Source organism: Lacerta agilis, chromosome 2 (genome assembly GCF_009819535.1).
Source record: "Lacerta agilis isolate rLacAgi1 chromosome 2, rLacAgi1.pri, whole genome shotgun sequence".
Classification (NCBI taxonomy): Eukaryota; Metazoa; Chordata; class Lepidosauria; order Squamata; family Lacertidae; genus Lacerta; species Lacerta agilis.
Genome location: NC_046313.1, coordinates 8167780 through 8193741, shown reverse-complemented (window position 1 = coordinate 8193741; position 25962 = coordinate 8167780). Strand labels below are relative to the sequence as shown.

General features: G+C 49.6%; 1 protein-coding gene across 1 annotated transcript; it reads right to left on the bottom strand.

Moving 5' to 3' along the window:
- Positions 1-1479: 1479 nt before the first annotated feature.
- On the bottom strand, positions 1480-25307 carry CDK4 (cyclin dependent kinase 4). Its single transcript, XM_033138472.1, has 8 exons — positions 25202-25307; positions 20935-21183; positions 14273-14408; positions 13979-14146; positions 12668-12777; positions 6607-6657; positions 4389-4524; positions 1480-2420 (listed from the first exon to the last, which is right to left on the bottom strand). The coding sequence occupies exons 2-8, from the start codon at positions 21150-21152 to the stop codon at positions 2328-2330; spliced, it is 912 nt and encodes a 303-aa protein (XP_032994363.1). The 5' UTR covers positions 21153-21183; positions 25202-25307; the 3' UTR covers positions 1480-2327.
- Positions 25308-25962: the final 655 nt, after the last annotated feature.

The following is a 25962-nucleotide window of genomic DNA, read 5'->3' as shown; positions in this document are numbered from 1 at the left end:
TGAGGCGCCCCCGAACTCGCGTCTTCTCCTTTCGCAAATGCGGCGCTTCGCTTGCCGAGAGTCGCGGCTGCACTTTGGGCATTTCTGCTCTTTGCACGCTCCGGGACTGGGCTGGGGAACTTTAGGGGTCCTTGCACCCTGGGAGACTCTGAGAAGGGGTCCCTTGGTAGAAATCCACTCAGGGGTAATTCCCCAACTGTGAATATGGGCTTTGGGCGAGCTGCAGTCACAGAATGGTAGAGTTGGAAGGGAGTCCCAGGGGTCATCAATAAAGTATTTTATAATTTTTCATATTTCTGTTTACTTACTATTTCATAATAAAGTAATTATAAAATACTTTCTTTGTGTTTATTTGATTCCTATTCAAGAGAATTACTTTATATATAGTCAATATAGGCACAGAGTTAAATTTTTTCACATTTTCTAATGGTGGTGTGCCTCGTGATTTTTTCCATGAAACAAGTGTGCCTTTGCCCAAAAAAGGTTGAAAAACACTGCACTAGTGTGCTGCGAGATGTTGCCTGGTGTGCCGTGGGAAAAATTGAAAAATTCAAGAGAATTACTTTATATATAGTCAATATAGGCACAGAGTTAAATTTTTTAACATTTTCTAATGGTGGTGTGCCTCGTGATTTTTTTCATGAAACAAGTGTGCCTTTGCCCAAAAAAGGTTGAAAAACACTGGGTTAGGGGGAGAGATTTTTAAGATTTTCAATGGGTAAGCACTGGCTCACTGGGCAGGGGTGTGTGCGCGCAGAGGGCGATTTTCCAGGAAGGCGCTCTAGCAGTCCTCAAAGGGACAGTCCACACATCCTGGCAGGAGTGGCCCGACTAGACACTGGGCAAATTCTCCCTCCTGTACCTGTATACCCACAAACACAGGCTTGCCAAATGCACTAAGTCCTATTACATTATAAAATAGTTACCTGCATTGTTACTGTATGGGACTCCACGACGGAACAGCTGTACTCTCAAGTGCCAAAAATCAGTTACTGGATTTTTGGAAGCAATTCCTGCCCCCGCCCCCCTTTAAGAAGATGGCCATTCAAAGCTGTTTTATACCGAATCATATAGCACTGAAACACTGGAGTATTGCTCTCCCAACCACATCCCCACAAAACTCTTAAGATGGGAACTGAACCAGGCACCGTTCTGAATGCAAATTTTGGGCTCTTTCACTGAGCCCAAAATACAACATTCTCTATTATGCACAGGGTTGGGGGGGGGGGTTGGTTTTTTTAAAATAAAGGTTAAAGGGAACTGTAATGTGCTAATTAAAATCAGATTCTTGGAGCCAACATTTAAGATTCCTATTTCAAAAAGCAAAGATTAAGTTGGTAGAAGATTCCCATTTCAGTCCTTAGCAGAAATTGCCCCCGCTTATCAGTGGATCAGCACTCAAGCAACCCATTCCCAGACATGCGCGCACACACAAACAAAGGTGTTCATTCATCATACTAATAAAAACACAATACAATCTTCAAGTGACAGGAAAGGGGGAAGACCAAGCTATACTTGCCTGGCCCCCCGCCCATCCATATTCTTTATTGAAATTTCGTTTTCGGAAGTTTTTATATTGAAAAGAAAAGCTTCACATCAATGACTGGAATCGAGACAGATGTAGCTGATCTCTCCATCTGAGCAGATCTCCCATGCCCAGATCCCTGATTGCCCAGATCCCTGATTACGTAGGTCTCTCCTGACCAGTGTCACGTCAATTCAATGAATTGTGAATACTTTATACAAAAATATCCTTTGCTCCCGCTTTCACGGCGTTTAGTGTAACAAGTTAAGGCAAGGCTTTAGTGTCAAACTGTTAAGCCACAGGAATGTGATAAAAGGCAGGAACATTATTGTGTGTAAACTGTTATAAAAAATTTATTCATTAAAAAAAAAGTAATTGGAGACGCCTTTGGCTATGAACTCAGATGGGCAAGAGAGAGAAGCCTCAAACTGGGCTTTCTAAAACACAAACTGACCTTCAAGAACACTGCTGGGACTCAACCCAGGAACACAGAAAGTGAGTGTGCACGTACATCTGCGAGGGTGTGTTGGCACAGAGATACCACAGGAATCCTATTTATTTCCAGGGCAGGAAGGATTTCAGCGTTGCACTTCCTGCAACATGCGCCTTTTCGTTTTCGTTCCGCATGTTGGCAACAGCTCCAGTCCCCTCCCCGCCCCTCAAAGTCCCAGCACAGCCAGGGGGCTTGGGAGACAGTCTGACTGCAGCCTCCAGGTGGGGTGCCCAATTATCCTCATACACACGCAAAGTCTTTTTTGTGTACAGTCTTTTCACCCCGTGCCAGGAACCTGCTGGGATGCCGCTAGCCTTCACCTGCACTCTGGTCTTGAAAGTACTGGTGATGCAGTGCTTGGAAGGCAGAGATCCGCTTGTATGGGTTGAATGTTAGCATTTCCTAGAGGGAGACAGAGTGGGAAACATTAGGAATATCACATCACTTTTCATCGCAGGCAGGACAGAGTCCAGACCTCCTCTGTGCAAGATCTGCAGGGTATCCTGAATGAAAAAGTAAAAGGACCCCTGACCGTTAGGTCCAGTCGCGGACGACTCTGGGGTTGCGGCGCTCATCTTGCTTTACTGGCCGAGGGAGCCGGCGTACTGCTTCCAGGTGATGTGGCCAGCATGACAAAGCCACTTCTGGCGAACCAGAGCAGCGCACAGAAACGCCATTTACCTTCCCGCCGGAGCGGTACCTTTTTTATCTACTTACACTTCGTGCTTTCAAACTGCTAGGTTGGCAGGAGCAGGGACCAAACGGGAACTCACCCCGTCGCGGGGATTCGAACCGCCGACCTTCTGATCAGCAAGCCCTAGGCTTTGTGGTTTAACCCACAGCGCCACCAGCGCCCCTTTAAAGTTAAAAAGGACCCCTGACCGTTAGGTCCAGTCATGGACGACTCTGGGGTTGCGGCGCTCATCTCGCTTTACTGGCCGTGGGAGCCGGTGTACAGCTTCCGGGTCATGTGGCCCGGAATGTATGCAAACCCCAAACTGGGACACAGTGTGCCATTACTCCCACCTCCAAGGATTCTTCTTGCTACACAGCTTTCAGCTCCCGAGCGTCTCTAAAATCCTATTTTGAAAACATGGCCCCGCATCATCCTATGACTAAGGGCGAGTTCACACGGTACATTATTCATAGGGCAGTGATCACCAACAGCCGGCAGTCACTCCCAGTCGCCAAACACTTGAGTCACCAACATTTGTTGCCTATTTACTTCCACAGACAAATTTCCCCCAAAGGCAGGTCGCTAAGAGCCAGCGACTAATGGCCATGTGGCAACTTACTCAAAATAGTTTGCTTAGCAGAAATGATAAAACTCTCCCCCAACCTCCAGATACTGCCGGATTCCCAACTGCCGTGAGGCCTAACAAGCAAGGCCAATAGTCAGGGAAGAGGACCAATTCTAGTCCCAACAACATTCTGAGAGCTCGGCTAGTCTAGGCATATTTAGTTTTCTTGTGCAGGGGTCCCACTTTGATAAATCAGGGAGAATTTAATAATGTCCCTCACACTTTCCAGCCAAAGCGATCTGCAATCGGGACCAGTTTTGCCACTGGAAGATGCTGCTCCTTTAGACTGCTCTCCAGGGTGGATTTATAGGTTAATGATGTGTATAGATTTATTTTTTTTAAGGTAAAGGACCCCTGGACGGTTAAGTTCAGTCAAAGGCAACTATGGGGTTGCGGCACTCATCATGGTTTCAGGCCGAGGGAGCCGGCGTTTGTTCGCAGACAGCTTTCCAGGTCATGTGGCCAGCATGCCTAAACCGCTTCTGGCGCAACGGAACACCGTGACGGAAACCAAAGCGCACAGAAACACCGTTTACCTTCCCAACGCAGCGGTGCCTATTTATCTACTTGCACTGGTGTGCTTTTGAAATGCTAGGTTGGCAGGAGCTGGGACAGAGCAACGGGAGCTCACTCCGTCACGGGGATTCGAACCGCCAACCTTCTGATCGGCAAGCCCAAGAGGCTCAGTGGTTTAGACCACAGCGCCACCCGCATCCCTTGTGCATGGATAGAAGGCATTGAGCATATGCACATTGCTCATGCGGTGCCATTTGGAGGCTACCCAAACCATGCTAAGATCTTCCCTCTCAGTGCAGAAGCAGAGTAGATCCCAACTCCTGGAGAAGAGCGCTGCATAATGTGCATTTAATCCACTCTTGAAGCCACCCTTTAAGACCACCTGGCGGAAACACAGCGAGGCCAAGGCTGCCCAGCATATTCAGGATTAAATCTGTGGAGGCACAGCTCATGCTCTTAACCATCATTCCAGCTCCAGCTCTCAGATCTACCTGCTCCCCTGGCCTATTCCCCCTGACTCACACAGTGACCTGCCCATCTCTGTGGAACGTACCAACAGCAGCTGAGCTCCCAGGGGTTCGATTTCCGGCACAAACTTCTCGACGGGCTGCGGGGAACGGGCAGCAAAGGCACAGCGTGGCAGAGACACGTCCAGGGGCCAGTCCTCCTCAGATGGGAGCCCAATCAGGCTGCAAGTCAAGGAGAGATTGTGAGCCAGAGTTGCGTGGTGGCTTCCCAGAAGGCAGCCCTCTGCCAAGATGTGTGGGGTCCGGGAGGTTACCGGGGTTCAACACCATCACCCCAGCAGCATGTCAGTTCCTGAGCTACGCAAAACCGTTTCCTCCTAATTTTAGTTACAGGTGGGTAGCCGTGTTGGTCTGCCATAGTCGAAACAAAATAAAAAATTCTTTCCAGTAGCACCTTAGAGACCAACTGAGTTTGTTCTTGGTATGAGCTTTCGTGTGCATGCACACGAAAGCTCATACCAAGAACAAACTCAGTTGGTCTCTAAGGTGCTACTGGAAAGAATTTTTTATTTTGTTCCTCCTAATTTTGCCACTGTTGTTCTGTTTCAATGTCTCCGCAGCCTTAACGGATGCTGAGCACAGCTATGGGGAACCTCTGGCCCACAGACTGAATTATGCTCACCAGGCACCCCCATTTGGCCCGTGTGTCAAGTTTGGTGAGGCCATGTTCACCTGCCTTAAGCTGTGCTAAGTACATTAAGGCTGGGTGAAAAGCAAGTGTGCCGGAACTACCAATTAGCAGGTGCTAATAATAATTGATAAATTTTATTATTATTTTATTATTTATACCCCACCCAACTGGCTGGGTTTCCCCAGCCACACATGCTCCGTTCACCTGGTTTCACGAGCCTTGGTGATGAGTTTATCACCAACACTGTGGACTGTGCCTTTGCCTAAGCAGTTTAATTTCAAACTATGTGGGCAAGAATGGGTCAAATCGCCCATGATGGCAGATGTCCACTTATCAGACCTGGAGCATGGAGGTGGGGTGGAGATATAAGGATCTGGCCCACAAGGCAGATCCAGTTCCCCACCCCTGCCTTAAGATATCTAATAGACTGGTCTTTAGTCAAGTCACCTGAGACCTGAACCAGGGACATTTGGTTCATGCCCACCACAACAGCGTTGGCCAACATGGGAGTGCTATTGTGCTCAGTTCCTGTCCGTGGGGTTGGCCTTTGGACTGCAGCTTCCTAACCCCCTTCCCTCACCTATTTCCATATCACACTGGCTCTTGTGAATGTGCCAGTAGTAGGCAGAGCTATCAACTTTCCCTTTTTTTTGCAATGGGAAACGGCGCTGGAATAAGGGAATTTCCCGCAAAAAAAGGGAAAGTTGACAGCTATGGTAGTAGGTCCCCTAAAATTATCCGCTTCAGTTTTTTTGTTTTTAATCCCCTCTTCCAACGTTTTACAGTTTTAAGTCACCCTGGGACATTCACAACTTTTCGGTTTCTTTAAATTCTCGTGCTTTTCAAGGAAACCTTAAGGAAACAATGCTTTCGATTTTTGCGAGGCTGAGCCCACTTACCCAGGGGTAAGCATCAGTGAACCCAATTAAGCTTATTTTTGAGTAGACGCATACAGGATTGTCTAAATGGAACTGGGAGACTTCATAGATCATTCTTGCCACTACTGTTTCCCTTCCTTTCTGCTGTTTGTCCCACTTCACGAGTGAGACATGCATCTTGAACTACTATAGCTTCTCACAGTGTTGGAATGAGTTTAAGAGATCCAACAGACTAAATAATCCAGCATTTGCATTCATTATGCCAGTAGCATATTTGGAAAACTTGGAAATTTTCTGACTTGTACACACACATACACACATATTAATTTCATTGTGAATGATCCAGAGACCAGGATCTTTCCCTGCTAACCACCAATCATCAAACCCAGTGCAACCTTCAATTAACTGGGGCTGTCAGAGCAGACAACTCCAACCGACATCACCAGACAGGTTTGTGCTCTGCAGTGGAGAACACACACTAGAGTCACTAAGATGAGGCAATTTGAACAGGGTGGGGAGGAATCCCTCAGGACCCCAGGGCAGAAATCACTAAGTAATAATAATAATGAGGAACTTTGCTTATGCATCCACATGCCTTGACTTAGCACACTCATAAAAACGAGCAGAGCCATGCACGATTATGCTGAGTAAGGCAGATGACCTAACGAAAGAGACTTCCCTTTCCCCCGGTGACTTTCACCATCCCTTTGGAGCAAACAAAAAGGCGAGACTCACTCAAAGATCTTGCCTAGCTGGTCAGCTTCAGAGTTGCCACAGAAGAGGGGCCTGCGGAGAGGACAAAAGGGAATTGCGGTTACTTGTCATCACGAGCCCTAAACATGAATTACCAGAAGCCTCTGTCATCCGTTTTTTTTTAGTTCACGTGTTTTACAGGCAGTCCGTCACAAGGCAGTTGTGACTTGATCCACAGAACCAGGAAATGTTAACATTCAACACTGCACCGGGCGAAGACAGGATTCCCTGGCCCAAGCCACGCCCCAGACAATGGTGAGTAGCAAACAATGAGAGACAGGGGTGAGGCAAAGAACAGATCTATTGTTGCACCTCAGGATGGTCTAGTTACTCATCTCACTGGTCAACTGGAAAGGCTAACCCAGGGGTCAGCAAACTTTTTCAGCAGTGGGCCGGTCCACTGTCCCTCAGACCTTGTGGGGGGCCGGACTATAAAAAGAACGAATTCCTATGCCCCACAAATAACCCAGAGAGCCAGTGTGGTGTAGTGCAGTGTTTTTCAACCACTGTTCCGCAGCACACTAGTGTGCCGCGAGATGTTGCCTGGTGTGCCGTGGGAAAATTACTTTATATATAGTCAATATTGGCACAGAGTTAAAAATTTTTAACATTTCCTAATGGTGGTGTGCCTCGTGATTTTTTTCATGAAACAAGTGTGCCTTTGCCCAAAAACGGTTGAAAAACACTGGTGTGGTGGTTAAGAGCGGTAGACTCGTAATCTGGGGAACTGGGTTCGCGTCTCCTCTCCTCCACATGCAGCTGCTGGGTGACCTTGGGCTAGTCACACTTCTCTGAAGTCTCTCAGCCCCACTCACCTCACAGAGTGTTTGTTGTGCCCCCACAAGGGAAGGGAAAGGAGAATGTTAGCCGCTTTGAGACTCCTTTGGGTAGTGAAAAGCGGGATATCAAATCCAAACTCCTCCTCCTCCAGAGATGCATTTTAAATACAAGGACACATTCTACTCATGTAAAAACACACTGATTCCCAGACCGTCCTAAGGTCAGATTTAGAAGGCGATGGGGCCGGATCCAGCCCCCAGGCCTTGGTTTGCCTACCCATGGACTAACCCTTCCCCAGTTGTCCACATAAAATGGATGTCACCAAGGAATTAAAGAGGATTTCATCATACACACAGCAACTTCATGAACCACTGTCTCACACCCAACCAAGGAAGAAGAAGAAGAAGAGCATGACAACTTTCAAAATTAAGAACTTTTCATTTAAAAAGGTTTATAGAAACAACACCATTGCTACACTTACGACCAACCCTTTCTCCCTCATTTGACCGTAGCTATCACCCTGCGAATTAGGTCAGGCTGGAAGAGATACAATAACTGGCTCAAAGTCTCACAGTTTCACGGCTGGGTGGGGATGTGAACCCTGGTCTGCCAGGTCCGAGTTTAACCACCACACCGGCTCACGAATGGCTCTGCTTCCCTCCACCTTTTGGTGGAACCAGGGATTTGCATGGGGAAGGACATCCCATCAACAGGACTTTGCGAAGCCAAGTCTACATGTCACGTTTTTGCGCTCCTGTGTCAAGGTGGAGAACCAGAAGCACAGGAAGTAGTCATGGAAAAAGGCTCTGGAAGGAGGCAGCCATCTTTTTGGCAGCCACTTCCTGTTATGCCGTGCCCCCTTCTGGACCTGAACATCTGAAAAGAAGCGTACACCTGGTGCGCCATGCCTCAGATAAGAAGCGCTTTTAAACAGCAGTCTTCAGCCATTTCAAACCTGAAACCTACCTTAATCTAAATCAGGGGTCGGCAAGGCTTACCGGGCATGGGCTGGATCACTCCCACAGAGATCCTTCATGGGCCGGACCGGCGCAGCGCAAAAGCAGAAACCGCTTCTGCGCATGCCCAGATGCTGAAAATCATGCCTGTGCAGAAGAGATTTTCGGTGTCTGGGCATGCGCAGAAGCAATTTCCGGATCCGCAGAAGAGAGTCCCCACACCGCACTGCACTGGTTTAGCGCAGTGCGCGGGGACTCGCTAAGTGGGTAGCTCATGGACCGGTTAAGCGACCCTCATGGACTGCTTCTGGCCCACGGGCCTTACGTTGCCGACCTCTGATCTATTCCGCCTGGCCTTCAACTTAGCCTGATCCTTCCTTCCTTTTCCCTTCCCCTTTTTTCTATGAAGAAACCCTACTGAGATCCCACATTGTCTCCTTGCTGACCCTAGCAGGATTAATCTGGCCAGTTAGCCCTGGTGATGCCACATTTATGTTGTATTTATGCTGTTTTCAAACTCGTTTTTAATCAATGTTTTTATGTTTGTTGTTAGCTGCCCTGAGCCAGGTTTTGATCGGGAAGGGCAGGGTATAAATAAATAAATAATAATAATAATAATAATAATAATAATAATAATAATAATAATTATAGCCAGTGTGGTGTAGTGGTTAAGAGCAGTGGACTTGTAATCTGGTGAACCGGGTTCGCATCCCCGTTCCTCCACATGCAGCTGCTGGGTGACCTTGGGCCAGTCACACTTCTCTGAAGTCTCTCAGCCCCACTCACCGCACAGAGTGTTTGTTGTGGGGGAGGAAGGGAAAGGAGAATGTGAGCCGCTTTGAGACTCCTTTGGGTAGTAATAAAGCGGGATATCAAATCCAAACTCCTCCTCCTCCTCTTCTTCTTCTTCTTCTTCTTCTTCTTCTTCTTCTTCTTCTTATCATCATCATCATTACCATTTGGGGACCCACTTCTTAATATATTAACATTATTTATTTGTATGGTGGTATGTTTGCTGTTACCCATCTTACGCCAGGCAGCAGTGGCCTCCAACTCTCCAGCTGAAAACCAGTGGATTAGACACAACAGCAATTGACAAAAGTCTCTTCGAGCAGCTTTTTTTCTTAGGGGGGTGGAGGGGGTGGTCAAAAAGGCGTCTCACTGCTCTGACAGTGCATGACAAGGAGGGTTTGCAGAGAGATTGATGAGCATTCTCATATGCCAAATAATACGCAGATTGGGTTGACAGACCAATCTGACTGCCACCTCACCGCAGCGGTGTCTTGAACAAAGACAGTGATCTCAGAAACACACGAGGCCTCTGCGAATGAGCACACAGTCGCAAGCCAACTTTGAGCCAAATACTGAATCATATTAATTCACCAAGAAGCAGTGGGAGGGGAATGCTGCTCTATCTGATGTTTTTATTAATTGAATAAATTTTTTTAATCATGATATTATATTTTACTATGTGTTGTACACTGTTTGGATTCCCCCCCACGCCCACCCAATATTAAGGCACCTAGAAATTTTCCTGGCAACCTTAACATTATTAGCTGTGAAGATATGTGACCATTTTAAAAATGTTTTTGGATGCTCTTAATTTTTTTTAGAAGCTTTGCTTAAATTTATTTGTAACTATTGTGTTTTTCTGTCTTGTTAGTTTGCCAGATCCAGAATCCCTCCCATCAGATGTCAAGGAAATAAACAACCATCTGACTTTTAGGAGGCATCTGAAGGCACCTCATTATAGGGAAGTTTTCAATATTTGATGTTTTACTGTGTTTGATGTTTTAATTTGTTGGAAGCCGCCCAGAGTGGCTGAGGCAACCCTGTCAGATGAGAGGCATATAAATGCCGTATTTATCTGTCTATAAGACACCACAATGTATAAGACGCCCCCTATTTTGGGGGACACAGAGGGGGAAGGAGACGTATCTGTGTATAAGACGCCCCCTAATTTTTGACACTATTTTTTTAAAAAGGAAAAAAACCTAGTCTTATACAGCGGTACCTCGGGTTACAGACTCCGCTAACCCAGAAATAGTACCTTGGATTAAGAACTTTACCTCAGGATGAGAACAGAAATTGCGCGGTGGCAGCGGGAGGCCCCAATAACTAAAGTGGTACCTCAGGTTAAGAACAGACCTCCAGAACGAATTAAGTTCTTAACCCGAGGTACCACTGTATACAGAAAAATACGGTAATAATATATTACTACTACTACGGCTACAAATTCCTTCCCAAGCAGTCGTTTTCCCAAAAGCCCGAACAACATAGCCGAAGTGCCTGCGTAATTGTAGCAGGAAGAAACAGAATGCCCCCAAACCATTTGCAAGCTGCTGCCCCCAACGGCGTCTGTTGCCACTCCATCTTCTGCAAAGCAGGTCACCAGCTCCTCCCTGCCTAGCAGTCCTCAGCCCGAAAGATAAGCAAGACAGGAGGTTTGGGGCAGGCCCAGCCCTAATCTATTGTCTTCCAGCTGTGCCGAAGGCTTGGGGATCTAGCAAGTGGAGCGTGCCCCAGAAATTCACAAGATCAGCCCCCCAACTGCAGTTTGCAAATCCTTGGCAGAGTTTATATTGTCGGGAGCGCACGGAAAGCATGCAGGTCTTCAGAAGGGTGAGGAGACGTAACATATTCTTGGGACCCACATGTTCTCCCTAACCCTACTTGTGTCTAAACCACCCCACCCCATTGGGCCTCCCTTGCTGCTTCCATTAAGTTGGAGTGGGGTACATTTGAGCCCACGAAACTCGCAGCACGACTTGGGCCAGGCACTGCCTCTTAGCCTGTGACGCAGAGTTGTTGTGGGGATAAAATGAGGTAAGGGGGAACTGTGTACAGTGGTAGCTCTAGATGCGAACGGGATCCGTTTCGAAGCCCCGTTCGCATCCTGAGCAGTCCGCAAACCGCAGCGCCGCTTCTGCGCACACGTGGGTCGCAATTCGGCACATCTGCACATGGCATCATTTCATGCGCATACGCGCCCAGCCAAACCCGGAAGTAATCCATTCCGTTACTTCCAGGTTCGGCGCGTTCGTAACACGTGCCATTCACAACCCGCAGCGAACGCAACATGAGGTACGTATCAGGTTATGTATGCTTTGGGTTGCGTACTTTTCGGGTTACGACCTCCGCTAACCTGGAAGCGCAACCTGAAGTGTGCGCAATTCGCGCATGCGTGTTTTCACGGTCTGTGCATGCGCAGAAGCGGTTTTCGAGTTTTTCGGTTTGCACATGCGCAAACCAAATTTTTTAGGTTACATACTTTTCGGGTTACGTACAGAGACCCGGAACCAATTAAGTACCGTATTTTACGGCGTATAAGACGACTGGGTGTATAAGACGACCCCCAACTTTTCCAGTTAAAATACAGAGTTTGAGATATACTCGACCGCAGATTCTCCACCCGGCGTATAAGACGACCCCCGACTTTTGAGAAGATTTTCCTGGATTAAAAAGTAGTCTTATACGCCAGAATACACAGTATGTAACCCGAGGTACCACTGTACTCCACCTTGGGCTACTTGGAGGAAGTGGAAAATAAATGTATTAATAAATAGAATTTTTTCCAAAAGGCTGACACAAAACACACACGCATGCAAACCTCCTTTCTTGCCCAGTCCTCCCTCGCCTCTGCAAACAGCCGATCCATGCCAATTTGTGCAAAGCTTTTAACAAAATACAATGCACAAGACTACGAAAGTCTGGTCAGACTGGCAGTGGTTTCCCAGGATTCAGACAGGGGTCTTCTCCCACCGTCTGGAAGTGCCAGGGATTGAACCTGGCCCCTTTTCCATGCAAAGCACTTGCTCTTTCCCAAAAGAGGGGTGTCCTTGCCACAGAATGTGCCCTGCTGTGTCAGTTACTGAAGGCACATTGGCCCCATCCATACTACCCATTGAAAGGAGCACCGTACCACTTTTGAGTAATCAATAGCGTCCCCCAAAGAATTCTGGGAAGTGTGCTTGATTGTTAAACCAGAGAACTCTCCAAAACAGCTCTCAGCACCAACAAACTACAGTTCCCAGGATGCTTTGGGAGAAGCCAGAGCTGTTTGAAGTGGAATGCTGCTGCTTTGAACGTTATGGTGCAGATCGGGACTTTGGCACACAGCACTAGTGCTACAGCAGATCAACTTCCCGCCCTACAGCGGTGCCCCCAACAGCTGCGTTGGAACCCCTCTAACGACAAAGGCCACATCTGCTTGGCCAAAGTATCACCCCATTCCCTGCGCTTGGTGAGATGCGCCAACCCTGCCGCCACACACCCCCTCGCGTGAACGGTCTTCTCGCGCCACTCACTTCCTCCGAAACATTTCCGCAAAGATGCAGCCGACGCTCCACAGGTCCACGGGGGTAGCATAGGCCGACTGGAGCAGCACTTCTGGAGCCCGGTACCAGAGGGTGACGACCTGCGGCAGAGATTTAGCAAGTGTTCACAGGTAAAGGAGGCGGCTTGTTTATAAAGCGCCCCCACCGCTTCCGCTCAATGCATCACCACGAAAATCCCTTGAACAGCCCGTGCACTTTGGACTTAAGGAAGGCCTAGTTTTCAAGAGACATGCTGGGCATGGGGCCAAGCCCCATTCCTTTCAGCTACACCGGATGAACTTTCTGTCTGCTACGTTGATTGGCAATGGGATACACCCAGCCCGTCCCACTTCCCATTCTCAAGGGGGCTCCTGGTCGGCCAGCCTCGGCTGGGATTCAGCATAGCCTTACAATCTGCAGCTCTGTGTCCCAGAGTCAGGTTTCAGGGAATCTGATCCCCCCTGCCTCACGGCTGGCAGCCAGAAATGGGAAAACAAGAAGTTCTTATCATGGTATTTTACACAATATTCACAGAGAGAGACAGATGATGCCAGCTCTCAGATAATGCCGTTGCTCTGAGTAAAGTCCCACCCCTTCAGTCCCTCCTATTCTACGTCATCCCTGTGCTGGCTGATCTGTGCTTTCTGCCTCTGAGCTTTCTGTTCTACTACTCTCAATGCATGCCTGGTCCTGGGAGAGGGGAGGTCAGGAATGCTTTCTAAAGACACTGAATCTGTCAACTGTCTCTCCCCGTCTTCCTGCTGCTCTCCCAACATTTCCCAGCTACTCCCCTCTGCAGCCTCTGAACTATGACCTTCTGCAAACCACTGTTCTAAATCTATAATGTCCTCCTCTTCTCGGGAAGGTTCAGGAAGAGTGGGGGGCGGGGCAGGGTGGTCCCCACCATTCCTCCTCAGTCCAGTCCCTGACACCCAGGCCTGCAAACGGTCTTCCGTGTAACATGGTTGGAGAACCTGGTACCCGCCCGATACTGTTGGGACTGCAACCCCCATCACCACCGCTTCCCACCGGCCATGCCGGCAGGAGCTGAAGTCCTTGCAACACCTGGAGGGCCACAGGTTGTTCTCCATCCCTACAGTGTAACGTACCTGCCCCATGGATGCTCTGGCGGTCTCCTTTTCGTGCTGTGCTTAAAGCAACAGAAGAAGAGGAGAACCAGACAGAGAGCCGTCCACCTCATATCAGCTGAAAAGAGCCAAAGATCTGAAAATTCCCTAGTCCATGTGCCAAACTGGTCATGCATGCAAAGGCCCTTGGATCTTCCGGCCAAAGTAGACTCACCAGTGGCGTCAGAGCCATCTGACAGCTGTAGATGCGAGCCAGGCCAAAATCAGCCAGCTTGACTTGACCAGAGCTGGTCACCAGGATATTCTCCGGCTTGAGGTCGCGATGGACAATGCAGTTTGAATGCAGGAATTCCAAGCCGCTCAGGAACTGGCGCATCATGCCCTGGGAGGGGGAGAGGGAAAAGAAGAGCATGTTTCACCAACACCCAAACTTTAAATGCCTTAGGGACCCCCATATTCAGGTGCCCCCACCCCAACACCAATCCAGGATGCTCGTAGGGATGTTTACCTTTATCACCTCCACGGGTAAGCCGGGAGGTGGCGTTTTTTCCAAATACACTTTCAGGTCCTGATCCACGTGCTCAAAGACCAGCGTCACTTTAGTCTCGCGCTCCGTCCGTGTCGTCGTGCAAACATCCATTAGCCTACAGGGTGAGGAAGATGCTTAATAAAGTGCTACAGAACTACAAGCGGGGCCGGGGGGGGGGGAGGATGGGGCTTGTGACATTGGGAATTTAATTTAAAAAAAAAAAAAAAAAAAGTCAGCTCCAAATAAGAGCCTCAAATAGGGCTGGTGCGATCCAGGCCCTTCTCCAAACGCAGAATTCTGGCCGACGGAATAGAGGAGAAAGACACATACATCGGACCTTCGTGGATAAGCCAGAGGCAATCTCAGAGTCCGAAGGCACATTCCCTCCGGGGCAAAACACTCAAGGAGGGTGAAAAGCAAGGGTCAGTGAGGGGTGTGGCCTGTGGAGGGGGTGTGGCCTGTGGGCCAGGCAGAGGCCCGGGGGGGGCGGAGATTCCCCACCCCTGTCTTGATGCAATGAATTCTGTGAAATGCTCTCCCCAGGGAAGTTCGCCTGGCGCCTTCATTATACACCTTTAGGCTCCAGGCAAAAACGTTCCTCTTTAACCAGGCCTTTGGTTGATCTGTTTGACATCCTATTCCCCTTTTAAAATGGGGCTCTTTTTGGGGGGGTGGGGAGGTGTTCTTGTGTTGTTGTTTATATTCTGATTATATATGTTGTGATTTTTTTTCTGTGAACCACCCTGAGACCTCCAGGTATAGGGAGGTATAGAAACTCAATAAATAATAATGGAGGAGGAGGAGGCTGGAAATGATGCGGACTGCCAACAACCTATGGCCGCAGCACTGAAATTGCGAGGACATCACTTGCTCTAACTTATGACACCCCACCCACTGCTAATTCTGGCCCAGATCATATCAAACTGCACCTTCCAGACCCATGTTGCTGTAGGCACAGGGTATTTTCATTGCCTGCTCATCTGCCAGAACCCTTGCGTTCCAGCCTCAAGACTCACCTCTCACAGGTGTGGCATCCTACGGCCCTCACACTTTCTCTCCTCCCATACTCCCCCCCCCCGCTTTACACTCGCTTGCTCCTCTCCGAAGTCCTCCTCCCATTCCAGCCTTGCAATTTCCCCCACAATTCACCGGCAGTTTCTGCTGAGAATTGTCCCTTAAGGCAAACACTACTGGGGTTGTAAACCGCCTGCCGAACCAAGACCTCTACTCTCCCTTAGTCAGGAAACAACTCAGAGAGTCAGGAAACAACTTCCCTTAGTCAGGAAACAACTCAGAGAGTCGGGGGACGGGACGGGACTGGGACCAGTCTGATTCAATGCTCCTTGTCTGCAGGCCCTGAAGCTGGAGGACCCAGATTCTGAGTTTGGCCCTTTCTGAGTCTCCCCAAAGGAAGGAGTGATCAACCCAACCTGCAGCCAGCAGGAAGAGTGGAAGCAGATGAACATATACCATGTGGCCGGTGTGGGTGGGCCGGCATAACCATAAGCAGTTGTTGTTGTTTTTCTGGGGGGACGCAGGGATATTCAGACCCCTAAACATTTTGTGAATCTAAGTTTGGTCTCATTGAGGGGCAGTATTTCAATATGAGTAGGAAAAGGAGAGTACCCCTAAACTTTTTTTTTAAGGAAAAAAAGCACTGACCATAAGTGAAATCTGAAGCAAAGCATTGTGGGAAGTGAGTTGCTTTTTTAAAGGTTCAGGATCCAAGGAACAGGGCCATCAGGAGATGTATATCACCGCCCCGCCCCCTCTTTTTCACTCTGGGGCCAGTTGGCCCTGCTCCCTTCCTCTCTAGGTTTCCAGGCCAGGTATGAGAGCAGGGGTCATTTGGTGAGTCCACTGCCTTTGCTCTGTCTGAATTACCTACCGACGGGGGAGCCTCAAACAGGTTTCACCACATGAAAACCCAAGTCTGGGCCCGAAGGAAAACTCCAACAGAGCGGACTGTGTAAAGGCCATAGGCAGCTTGCGCAGACATCAGCTGCCTTTTCCAAAATGTACATTCAAGCCCTGGTTCAGGGATAGGTAAAGGTAAAGGGACCCCTGACCATCAGGTCCAGTCGTGTCTGACTCTGGGGTTGCGGCGCTCATCTCGCTCTATAGGCCAAGGGAGCCGGTGTTTGTCCGCAGACAGCTTCCGGGTCATGTGGCCAGCATGACTAAACCGCTTCTGGCGAACCAGAGCAGCGCACGGAAACACCGTTTACCTTCCCGCCGGAGCGGTCCCTATTTATCTACTTGCACTTTGACGTGCTTTCGAACTGCTAGGTGGGCAGGAGCTGGGACCGAGCAACGGGAGCTCTTCCCGTCGCGGGGATTCGAACCCCCGACCTTCTGATCAGCAAGCCTGCCTAGACTCTGTGGTTTAACCCACAGCGCCACCTGGGTCCCAAGGTTCAGGGATAGGGAACCATTTTTATCCCTCTTTGGGATGCTGTTGGCGGATGCAGCTAAAGACAAGAGAGCAGAGCAGTAAATGTGAACTGAGGTTTGTACATCAGTCTAGTTTCCACACACAAACACAACCCCTCTCTCCACCCAGGGAAGCAAGAACCAAGATCAGAGATCAAGGACCCATTCCAGCCAGGCAAAAACTCTCCAGGAGAATGCAAAGCAGGGCCAGTGAGAGGTGTGGCTTGACAGTGTCAAGGACGAGACAGGCCTGGAGGGCCACAGCTGTCTCTAGGCCTGAGGCTCCCCACCCCAGCTGTCACTGCTTATGGAACTGCTTCCCATTCAGTGTATTTAGGGTTGCAGCCCTAATTAAAGAGGAAGTTCCGCCTTCCAAGGTTGGCTCCTACCCTACCCTTCCCCTAACAAACCCAACTATTGCCTCTATGCAACACACACACACCCCAAACCAATGGGCCAACGACGGAAATTGCTACCACCCCTGAAGGTAAAGGTAAAGGGACCCCTGACCATCAGGTCCAGTCGTGTCCGACTCTGGGGTTGCGGCGCTCATCTCGCTTTATAGGCCAAGGGAGCCGGCGTTTGTCCGCAGACAGCTTCCAGGTCATGTGGCCAGCATGACAAAGCCGCTTCTGGCAAACCAGAGCAGCGCACGGAAATGCCGTTTACCTTCCCGCTGGAGCGGTCCCTATTTATCTACTTGCACTTTGATGTGCTTTCGAACTGCTAGGTGGGCAGGAGCTGGGACCGAGCAACGGGAGCTCACCCTGTCGCGGGGATTCGAACAGCCAACCTTCTGATCAGCAAGCCCTAGACTCTGTGGTTTAACCCACAGCGCCACCTGGGTCCTGACGCCACCCCTGAAAGCAGTGTTCAAAATTAGCCAGGCGCATTTTGTACCTGGCTGTCAAGTGAAGATGCCTGGGCACCAGGATGGCAACTGGAGGTGCAATGCCTGGGGATCATTGGATCTGGGCTGTTTTCAGACACTAATTCCCCACCCTGTAGAATTCTATCAGTTATATTTTATCCTAATGAATTTGAGGAACCAAAATTCTTTTTCTGCGCAGCCTGAGCAGGAGCAGTGAGCAACGTGATAGTTAATTGTTGCAGCTCATCTTCACTTACCCCACCCCACCGCCCTGCTCACAGTTGTGAAAAAATAATGTTATGAATGGTCCGTGTCACCATTAAGAAAAAGAGGACGGAATAGGCCGGTATGTATGTGGAATGTCCCTGGATCAAGGGACTTTTCTTCTTTAAGTTCTCAAAGCTCTTAACCTAGCTCAAGGCTGTCATCTGAACTAGCCAGATGCTTAATTGATAGTGCATCATTTGAAAAGAAGAAGAAGAAGAAGAGTTTGGATTTGATATCCCGCTTTTCACTACCCGAAGGAGTCTCCAAGCGGCTAACATTCTCCTTTCTCTTCCTCCCCCACAACAAACACTCTGTGAGGTGAGTGGGGCTGAGAGACTTCAGAGAAGTGTGACTAGCCCAAGGTCACCCAGCAGCTGCATGTGGAGGAGAGGAGACGCGAACCCGGTTCACCAGATTACGAGTCTACCGCTCTTAACCACTACACCACACTGGCTCTCCATCCTGCTCCAAAATGGCAACTAGACGTTTTGTTTTGGTGACTATAACCTTGAACCTAGCTTATAAATCTGAGTCTCTAACACTTCCTAAAAGATAGAAGCAATGAGGGGGATCTTGCCCGTCAGCTAGCACATTCCTGGGGTGCCAGTTTTCAATAGCAAGACTCCAGGGACAGTCGAGGGAAAGGGTGCATCAGACAGATTTGAACCAGAAGCAGAAACAGAGGCTGACAAACATACTGTGTGTGTCTGCAAGTAGCCCACTTCCTTCCTAGTTCTTAAGAAATCCCAGCCTTAAGGCGAACCGGGCAAAATTCCAACTGGCCCAAGAACAAAGACAAGTCTGCTCCATCCAAAGGAGAGCTATCCACTCTGAAATGGGCTCTTTCAGGAGGGTCTCCATGCCTCCTTTGTAGAAGCCTCTCCTATAGGCTAGCCATTTCAACAATCCAGGCCCGAATACTACAGTCATACCTCTGGTTGCGTTCGCTGAGGGTTGCATTCACTACGGGTTGCGAACGCGCCAAACCAGGAAGTACTGGAAGAGGTTACTTCCGGGTTGCGGTGCGCGCACATGCGCAGAAACACTAAATCGCTCTTTGCGCATGCGCAGAAGTGCCAAATCGAGCCGCGCACAGGCGCAGATACGGCACTTCAGGTTGCGCTCTTTTCATGTTGCGAACGGGCCTCCAGAATGGATCCCGTTCGCAGCCAGAGATACCACTGTATAGGTCTCGCCTGTGAGTGTGCTTCACTCTATCCCAACGAACAGAAGCTCGTGTTCATGCCAGTGCAATTCTCAAAGAGGGTTCTGGAACATTAAAAATGGTGTGACTTAGGGCAAGCAATAACACAAGTTCCACCTGGCCTACAGGAGTGAAGACCAAGGCCTTAATTTGAGCTGGGCCTCTGATGCTAACCTCGTAATACAGTCCCTTCAATTCTGGAACATCACTGTAATAAGATTATATCTATGTACAGAGCGCGTCTCCCTCCCATTCTAACCTCAGCCTCCCCCTCTACCATGCTTGCAACCCTTCAGATGTCCCTAACCACTAGTCTTGCTGACCGGGGCTGATTTGGGAGGCCAACACCACCCAAAGGCCCAGAGGATCAATACCGGAATGGCCAAATACAATTTGGCACATTGCTCTACTAGAAAAACTGACATTACAAATAAAACCAATGAGACATGATAGATTACTTTTATGGTCAATGGTATAGATTTGCTAGATGGGCAAAAGATAGCCCTAATAAAATCCAGCCGCCCACTGAACTCTCTGGAGAGCCTTATTGGGAGAAGGACAATGATTAAATGGTAAACTCGTTAAAATACTTGGAATGCAGAATGAAAGATAACATCATCATGGATAGGTAAAGTAAACAGACCCTTTGACCATTAGGTCCAGTCGTGTCCAACTCTGGAGTTGCGGCGCTCATCTCGCTTTACTGGCCAAGGGAGCCGGCGTACAGCTTCCGGGTCACGTGGCCAGCATGACTAAGCCACTTCTGGCGAACCAGAGCAGTGCACGGAAACGCCGTTTACCTTCCCACCAGAGCAGTCCCTATTTATCTACTTGCACTTTGACATGCTTTCGAACTGCTAGGTGGGCAGGAGCAGGGACCGAGCAACGGGAGCTCACCCCTTTGCGGGGATTCGAACCGCCAACCTTCTGATCAGCAAGCCCTAGGCTCTGTGGTTTAACCCACAGTGCCACACCTTCATCATGGATACTCTACAGCTGATTTACTACCGAAGCAAAAACCATGCACATCATTGGTCTTTGTTGTTGACAAAGTTTCCTATGGAGCAAAATTTAAATATGAATAGTGTGCTTAAAAAAAAAGAAAAGATCTGAAGGGTCACAGGTTCTCCGCCCCAACCTATACCTTTGGAATTAATAGGCGTGTCTTAGCATTCAGAGGCCATTGTTTCAGGTAGCCTTGGAATGCCAGCCCCCTTCTGTGGAGAACTAGCCCAATGCCAGGTAGGGGTTAATTTTTGCTGACAGTTAGAACCCTCAGGGGCGGGCTTAGCCTGGGGATATAACACCCCTCCCAGTGGGCAGTGAGGCAGTTAAGTGCGGGGAGTTGGAGTTGAAGTGTGAGTCAAGAGATAGAGCTGGGAGTTTAGAGTCTTAGGTGGAAGTTAGCAGAGAGGATAAAGAGATTGTGAAACGTGTTGTTATTGATATTTAGTTAACTATTAGAGGTATTAGGCCGGTAACATTTAGAGGTATTAGGCCGGTATAGTACAACTGTTATAAGCTTATTGAACAACCTTTTATTTATCAGCAACCACAAGCTTTGTACGCAATAAACATCTTTTTAGTTCACAATATCCTCGTCTGTGGTGAATGAAGTAAGCAGGATCCAGCTAGTAGTCTGAAGGGCTGCAGCTGGGGACTGTTTGTCGTTGGTGCAGCACTCATAGACCGTAAAACGTCCGGGGGTGGGCTGTACAGGGCGAAAGGCCCGCGACACCTTCCTCTCCCGCTCCTGCAAGAAACTGATTGCAGCACATGCCACAAAACACACACTCCCAAGCCCCAGCCTGGGATCCTTGCAGTCACACACACACACACACACACACACCCCGTCACGCCCCTCACCGAACAATGTTGGGATGGTCAAAGTGCTCCAGCCGCTTCAGCAAGGCCACCTCGCGGACGGTCGACAGCGGCAACCCGTTCTCGCTGTTCTGCACGCGCACGTTCTTGAGGGCCACAAACTTGCCGCTGAGCAGGTCGCGGGCCTTGAAGACGGTGCCATAAGCCCCGATGCCAATCTCTGCCACAGGCTCGTACTGATCCCGCACTCCCATGGCCATCCTGGCAGTCTGTTCCAAGAGGCCGCAGAGGCTTCATGAGATCCGAGGGGAAAGAAGAAGGTTAACAACGGTTAGCTGGGCAGTCGACTTCCCTTTACGGTACGACAGCAGGTTCCCTCCAGTGTCGTTCCCTCTCCTTCGTTCTTCAGTGAAATGCTGGCCTGTTCCTCCCATGTAGCACTCTTTTCTAACATCACAACCACACCATAAATTTAAAGCGCACTTGTACCATTTTAAGAGACCCAGATTACTTCAAAGAATTCTCGGAACTATGGTTTACCTCTCACGGAGCTGCAATTCCCAGCACCCTTCACAAAACTATAGTTCCCAATATCCACGCATTTTAAATGTGTGGTATGGATGTGACCTCGGCCTATCTCTTTATTTCCTTCCCCCCCCCCCCCGTCACTCCAGATTCCAAGATTCTCCCTCCTCTCTAGTTATCACTCTAACCTTTGCTTTCCCATCCCTGAGACAGGAGAAAACCATAGGGGGAAAGTTGAGATGAGTTTGGAGCACCTTCCTTTAAGGCTGAAGAGACAGTCTGCATTAACACTGGCCTTGGACCAGAGCTTCCCAAAGCCCAGTTTCCATTATCAAGAAATGAGTACTTCTGGGCATGTGCAGATTATAGTAACCGGATAAAAGGAGACAAGCAGGGCAGCTATGCTTTGAATACTTAAGCAGGAGAGGGATTTTTGGCAGGCGCACAGCTACTCGCACCTTCCAATATCTCCTCCTTTGCACACCATTATTTACAGCATTAAGAGTGACAAAAAACCTGACAGATGGCTGTCAAGCCTCTGCTTAAAGACCTCCAAAGAAGGAGACTCCACCACACTCCTTGGCAGCAAATTCCACTGCCAAACAGCTCTTACTGTCAGGAAGTTCTTCCTAATGTTTAGGTGGAATCTTCTTTCTTGTAGTTTCTTTCATGCACACCCCAACCACTCCATTTTGGGCTAGCAGATACATTTGTTCCGCTGAACACCATTAGTTGCTAGCCCCTTTCTCAGACAGTGTAAGTGCAATTGCTCCATGTGCACTGGGGGGTGGGGGGTGAGCAGGTCTGCAACTGCAGAGACACTAAGCCAGGGGTAAGCAACCTAAGGCCCGGGGGCCAGATGCGGCCCCATCGCCTTCTAAATCCGGCCCACGGACGGTCTGGGAATCAGCGTGTTTTTACATGAGTAGAATGTGTCCTTTTTATTTAAAATGCATCTCTGGGTTATTTGTGGGGCTTGCCTGGTGTTTTTACATGAGTAGAATGTATGCTTTTATTTAAAATGCATCTCTGGGTTGTTTGTGGGGCACATGAATTCATTCATATTCATTCTTATTTCCTTCCCCCCCCCCAAAAAAAACCATAGTCCGGCCCACCACATGGTCTGAGGGACAGCGGACCGGCCCACGGCTGAAAAAGGTTGCTGACCCCAGCACTAAGCGCACATACTGTGTAAACTTGGCCCCACATAAACACACCATCAGGGACCCTGCAAAAGCAGCGCCCCCAACAGTGCTGCCAAGTATCCCGTTTTCCCCGGGATTCTCCCTTATTTCAAGCAGTTTCCTGCTGCTCTCCCTTATTTTTTATTTCCCTTAAATTTCCCGTTTTTAATGGAAGCCGCTCCTCCCCTGCTGGCCAGGGGCTGGGTGGGAAGACCTCGCCTACTTGGAGAGAAAAGCCTCAGCCCTCAAAGCAAGTGGGAGCCGTTTCCCGTGCTTACAGGGGGGGGTGTGTATTCCTCCCCCTGCATCAGCTCCTACCCGTTGCCGCCGAGCCCCTCAGCCGGCCAATAGGGTTAGCTGGTGGGCGGAGCCTGGCTGCCTTTGAGCAGCTGCTGCTTCCTGTCCTGTTTTGATGGGATCAGACAAGAAGGCGATGGGGCTCCATTGCGCGGAGCACATGGCTGCCCTCCTCTTTGCTCCGCTCAGAGCCCGAGCCTGCTTGGAGTTTACATTGCTGCTCCGCCCACTTTTCCTTCTGACTCCGCCCACCACTGACATGTGACTGTCCCCGGGGTAGGTGAGACTGCTGATCCCTTATTTTCAAATCCGAAACTTGACAGCTATGGTCCCCAATCACGCACAACTGAGTGGGTGTGTACTCAGCAGACTGTTTAGTGAACGTGTGTAGGCCAGAGCCTGCTGCCGTGTTCCCACTCTTGCAACCAACCTCACTCACGGAATATACACACAAACGCACGCGCGCACACACGTTTACTAAAAAGGACTCCTGCCTCATAATCGCAAACCAGGAAGAGTGGGTGCTTTCTCCACCCACTCAAGGCATGTGGGCGAAATGGGGATTCCAACTCATGTTAGTACGGAACCCAGGGTGATCATTTACACAGGGTACAAGTGTGTCATCCGATGTAGTTACTGACTCATTTGCACCTTGCTTCTCGTAATTCACCATCAACTTAAACGGATTGTTTCTTGGTCTCTGTGAATGCACCAGTGCCACTGGTACAGGGATGGCGGAACCTGAAGCCCTCTAGATCAGGCATGTCCAACAGGTAGATCGTGATCTACCGGTAGATCACTCAACGTCTGTGGTAGATCACTGGTAGATCACTGACTCCCCCCAAACAAACTGAACAACTGTGTTTCCCCTAAAAAAAGTTGAATATTTTACCTCCCTGAAAAAACTCAACAACTTTGACCCAACCCCCCCCCCCCTAGGCCTTGCTGCTTCCTTAAAAAAAAGCTCAACAACTTTGACCTGAACTCCAAAAAAGGGGGTAGATCACTGCCAGTTTTTAACTCTGTGAGTAGATCGCAGTCTCTCGGGAGTTGGCCACCCCTGCTCTAGACGTTAGGCTCCAGAACTCCCATCATTCATGGCCAACGGCTATGCTGGCTAGTTATTATGGAATTTGGGAGCCTAGCAACATGTGGAGGCCCTGTCCTTCAGGAGCCCAGCCTGCTGGGCAATGCTACAGGGGCACCTTTCTCCCACCACAATAATTGCTCCACACAAAAATCCCAACGGCCTCTTCTTCAACACCCAGCTGAGGCAACAACTGGCCTACAAGAACACACCCTGCCCCACAATGCAACAACACTTAATTCATCCCCGTTGCTCTTCACCACCTGGGGCAGTTCGGTCAACAGAGCGTGAGGCACTTCATCTCAGCGTCATGGGTTCGAGCCCCACGCTGGGCAAAAGATTCCTGCATTGCAAGGGGTTGGGCTGGATACCCTCAGGGTCCCTTCCAACTTTGCGATTCCATGTTTGGGACATGTTAACACGTTGAGTTAAGTGTCAGCAAAAGCAGGCATATGCAGGCACTGAAAGAACAACAGAATAGGAGGAAAGAGCCCCCCTTCCTCAGATGCACGGCGTTGTTAGCCTCAGGGGTTGCAATGCAAACTTCCTTCTTGAGCGTTAAAGATTTCAGCAGCAGCAGCAGGCCATTTTGCTGAGCCCAGCGCAGAAGCCAGAGAGAGCCTCTCCTCGGCAGCCTCTGCCCATCGCGACCCATAGGAGCGCGGTGCGGTCGGGTTCCCGCGCGCAGCTCGCGCACCCACTTTCCCCAATGCAAGAAAAAGGAAGGTTTGACAGCTATGCTTCGGGCCCCGACCCCCTAACCACACGGGTCCCCGCCCCACTTCCCCGAACAAAGCCCCATTGTGCTCTCCCAACATTGCAACTCCTTTCCCCCCCCCCCCAGGGCCTCCCCGGGGATCGCTGCCACATGCTCCTTTCCTACCCCAGATGGGCAGGGAAACAAAAGCTCCCCGACCCCGCGCTTCTTGCAAGAAACCCGAACTTGCAATAACTTGATAGTAAGTTTGCAAAAGGGAGGGGGGGGGGTTGAATCTCCAGGCCAAAGCCTCTTCCCCCGATCGCAACCCACGGAGCCCTGGTGCAATACTCTCCCCCCCCCCCCGCCCCACACATGCACCCACCACCCCCGCTATCCCATAATAATAAAGCCCCCCCCTTCCCTCTGCCAAGCACGGAGGGGCAGCAGGTGCCTTTGTCTCGAGAGGAGCGAGCACGTTGCTGCCCCCCGTTGCCAGCGATCGGGGCCCGGACTCACCCAGCTGCAGCGGCGAAGGGGCTGCTCCGTCCCCGCCGCGGTGGAGCGCAGGGAAGCGGGAGGAGGGAGGGGGCGTGGCTGGAAGACCTCGCGGAGCCAGAGAGGCGGCGCGGCCAGAGCGGCCGCCAGAGCGGAAGTGGGTCGCCATAGTTACCGGCCTAAGGGTTGTGGGAGGGGGGGCCGGGCGCTTGCTCTTCGCTCAGCTCCCTCCCTCCCTCCCTGGTAAAGAGGCAGCCGCGCTCAGTGGTTAAAGCCAGGGCCGGATTTACGTATAAGCTAAACAAGCTATAGCTTAGGGCCCAAAAAAAATGTTAAAGAAAAAAACAACCTGGATGTACATTTCCAAAATAAAATATAAAAAACAAATAAAATAAAACCTACACACAGCAACAGATTTTTGTGTGTGTGTTGTGTAGGCTTCCTATGATGTAAGTAATGGGCCCCGCCTGCTAGCCTGCTCCCCAAAATATCACTTCTTCTTAATTGTATTTCAGTTCAACAATCACTTTGATAAAATACATATTTTGTTATGTGCAAATGGCTTTAGATACCTATTAGGTCCATAAATTACCATATAGCATATATTCAACATTAAAAACAGCGACAATTTAAAGGGCCCCATTACCTTCAGTAGCTTAGGCAACATCAAACCTAAATCTGGCCCTGGTTAAGGCTACGCCCTCCTGTACAATTATTATTGTTATTATTATTATTATTATTATTATTACTACTACTACTACAGTATTATTGTACCCCATCCA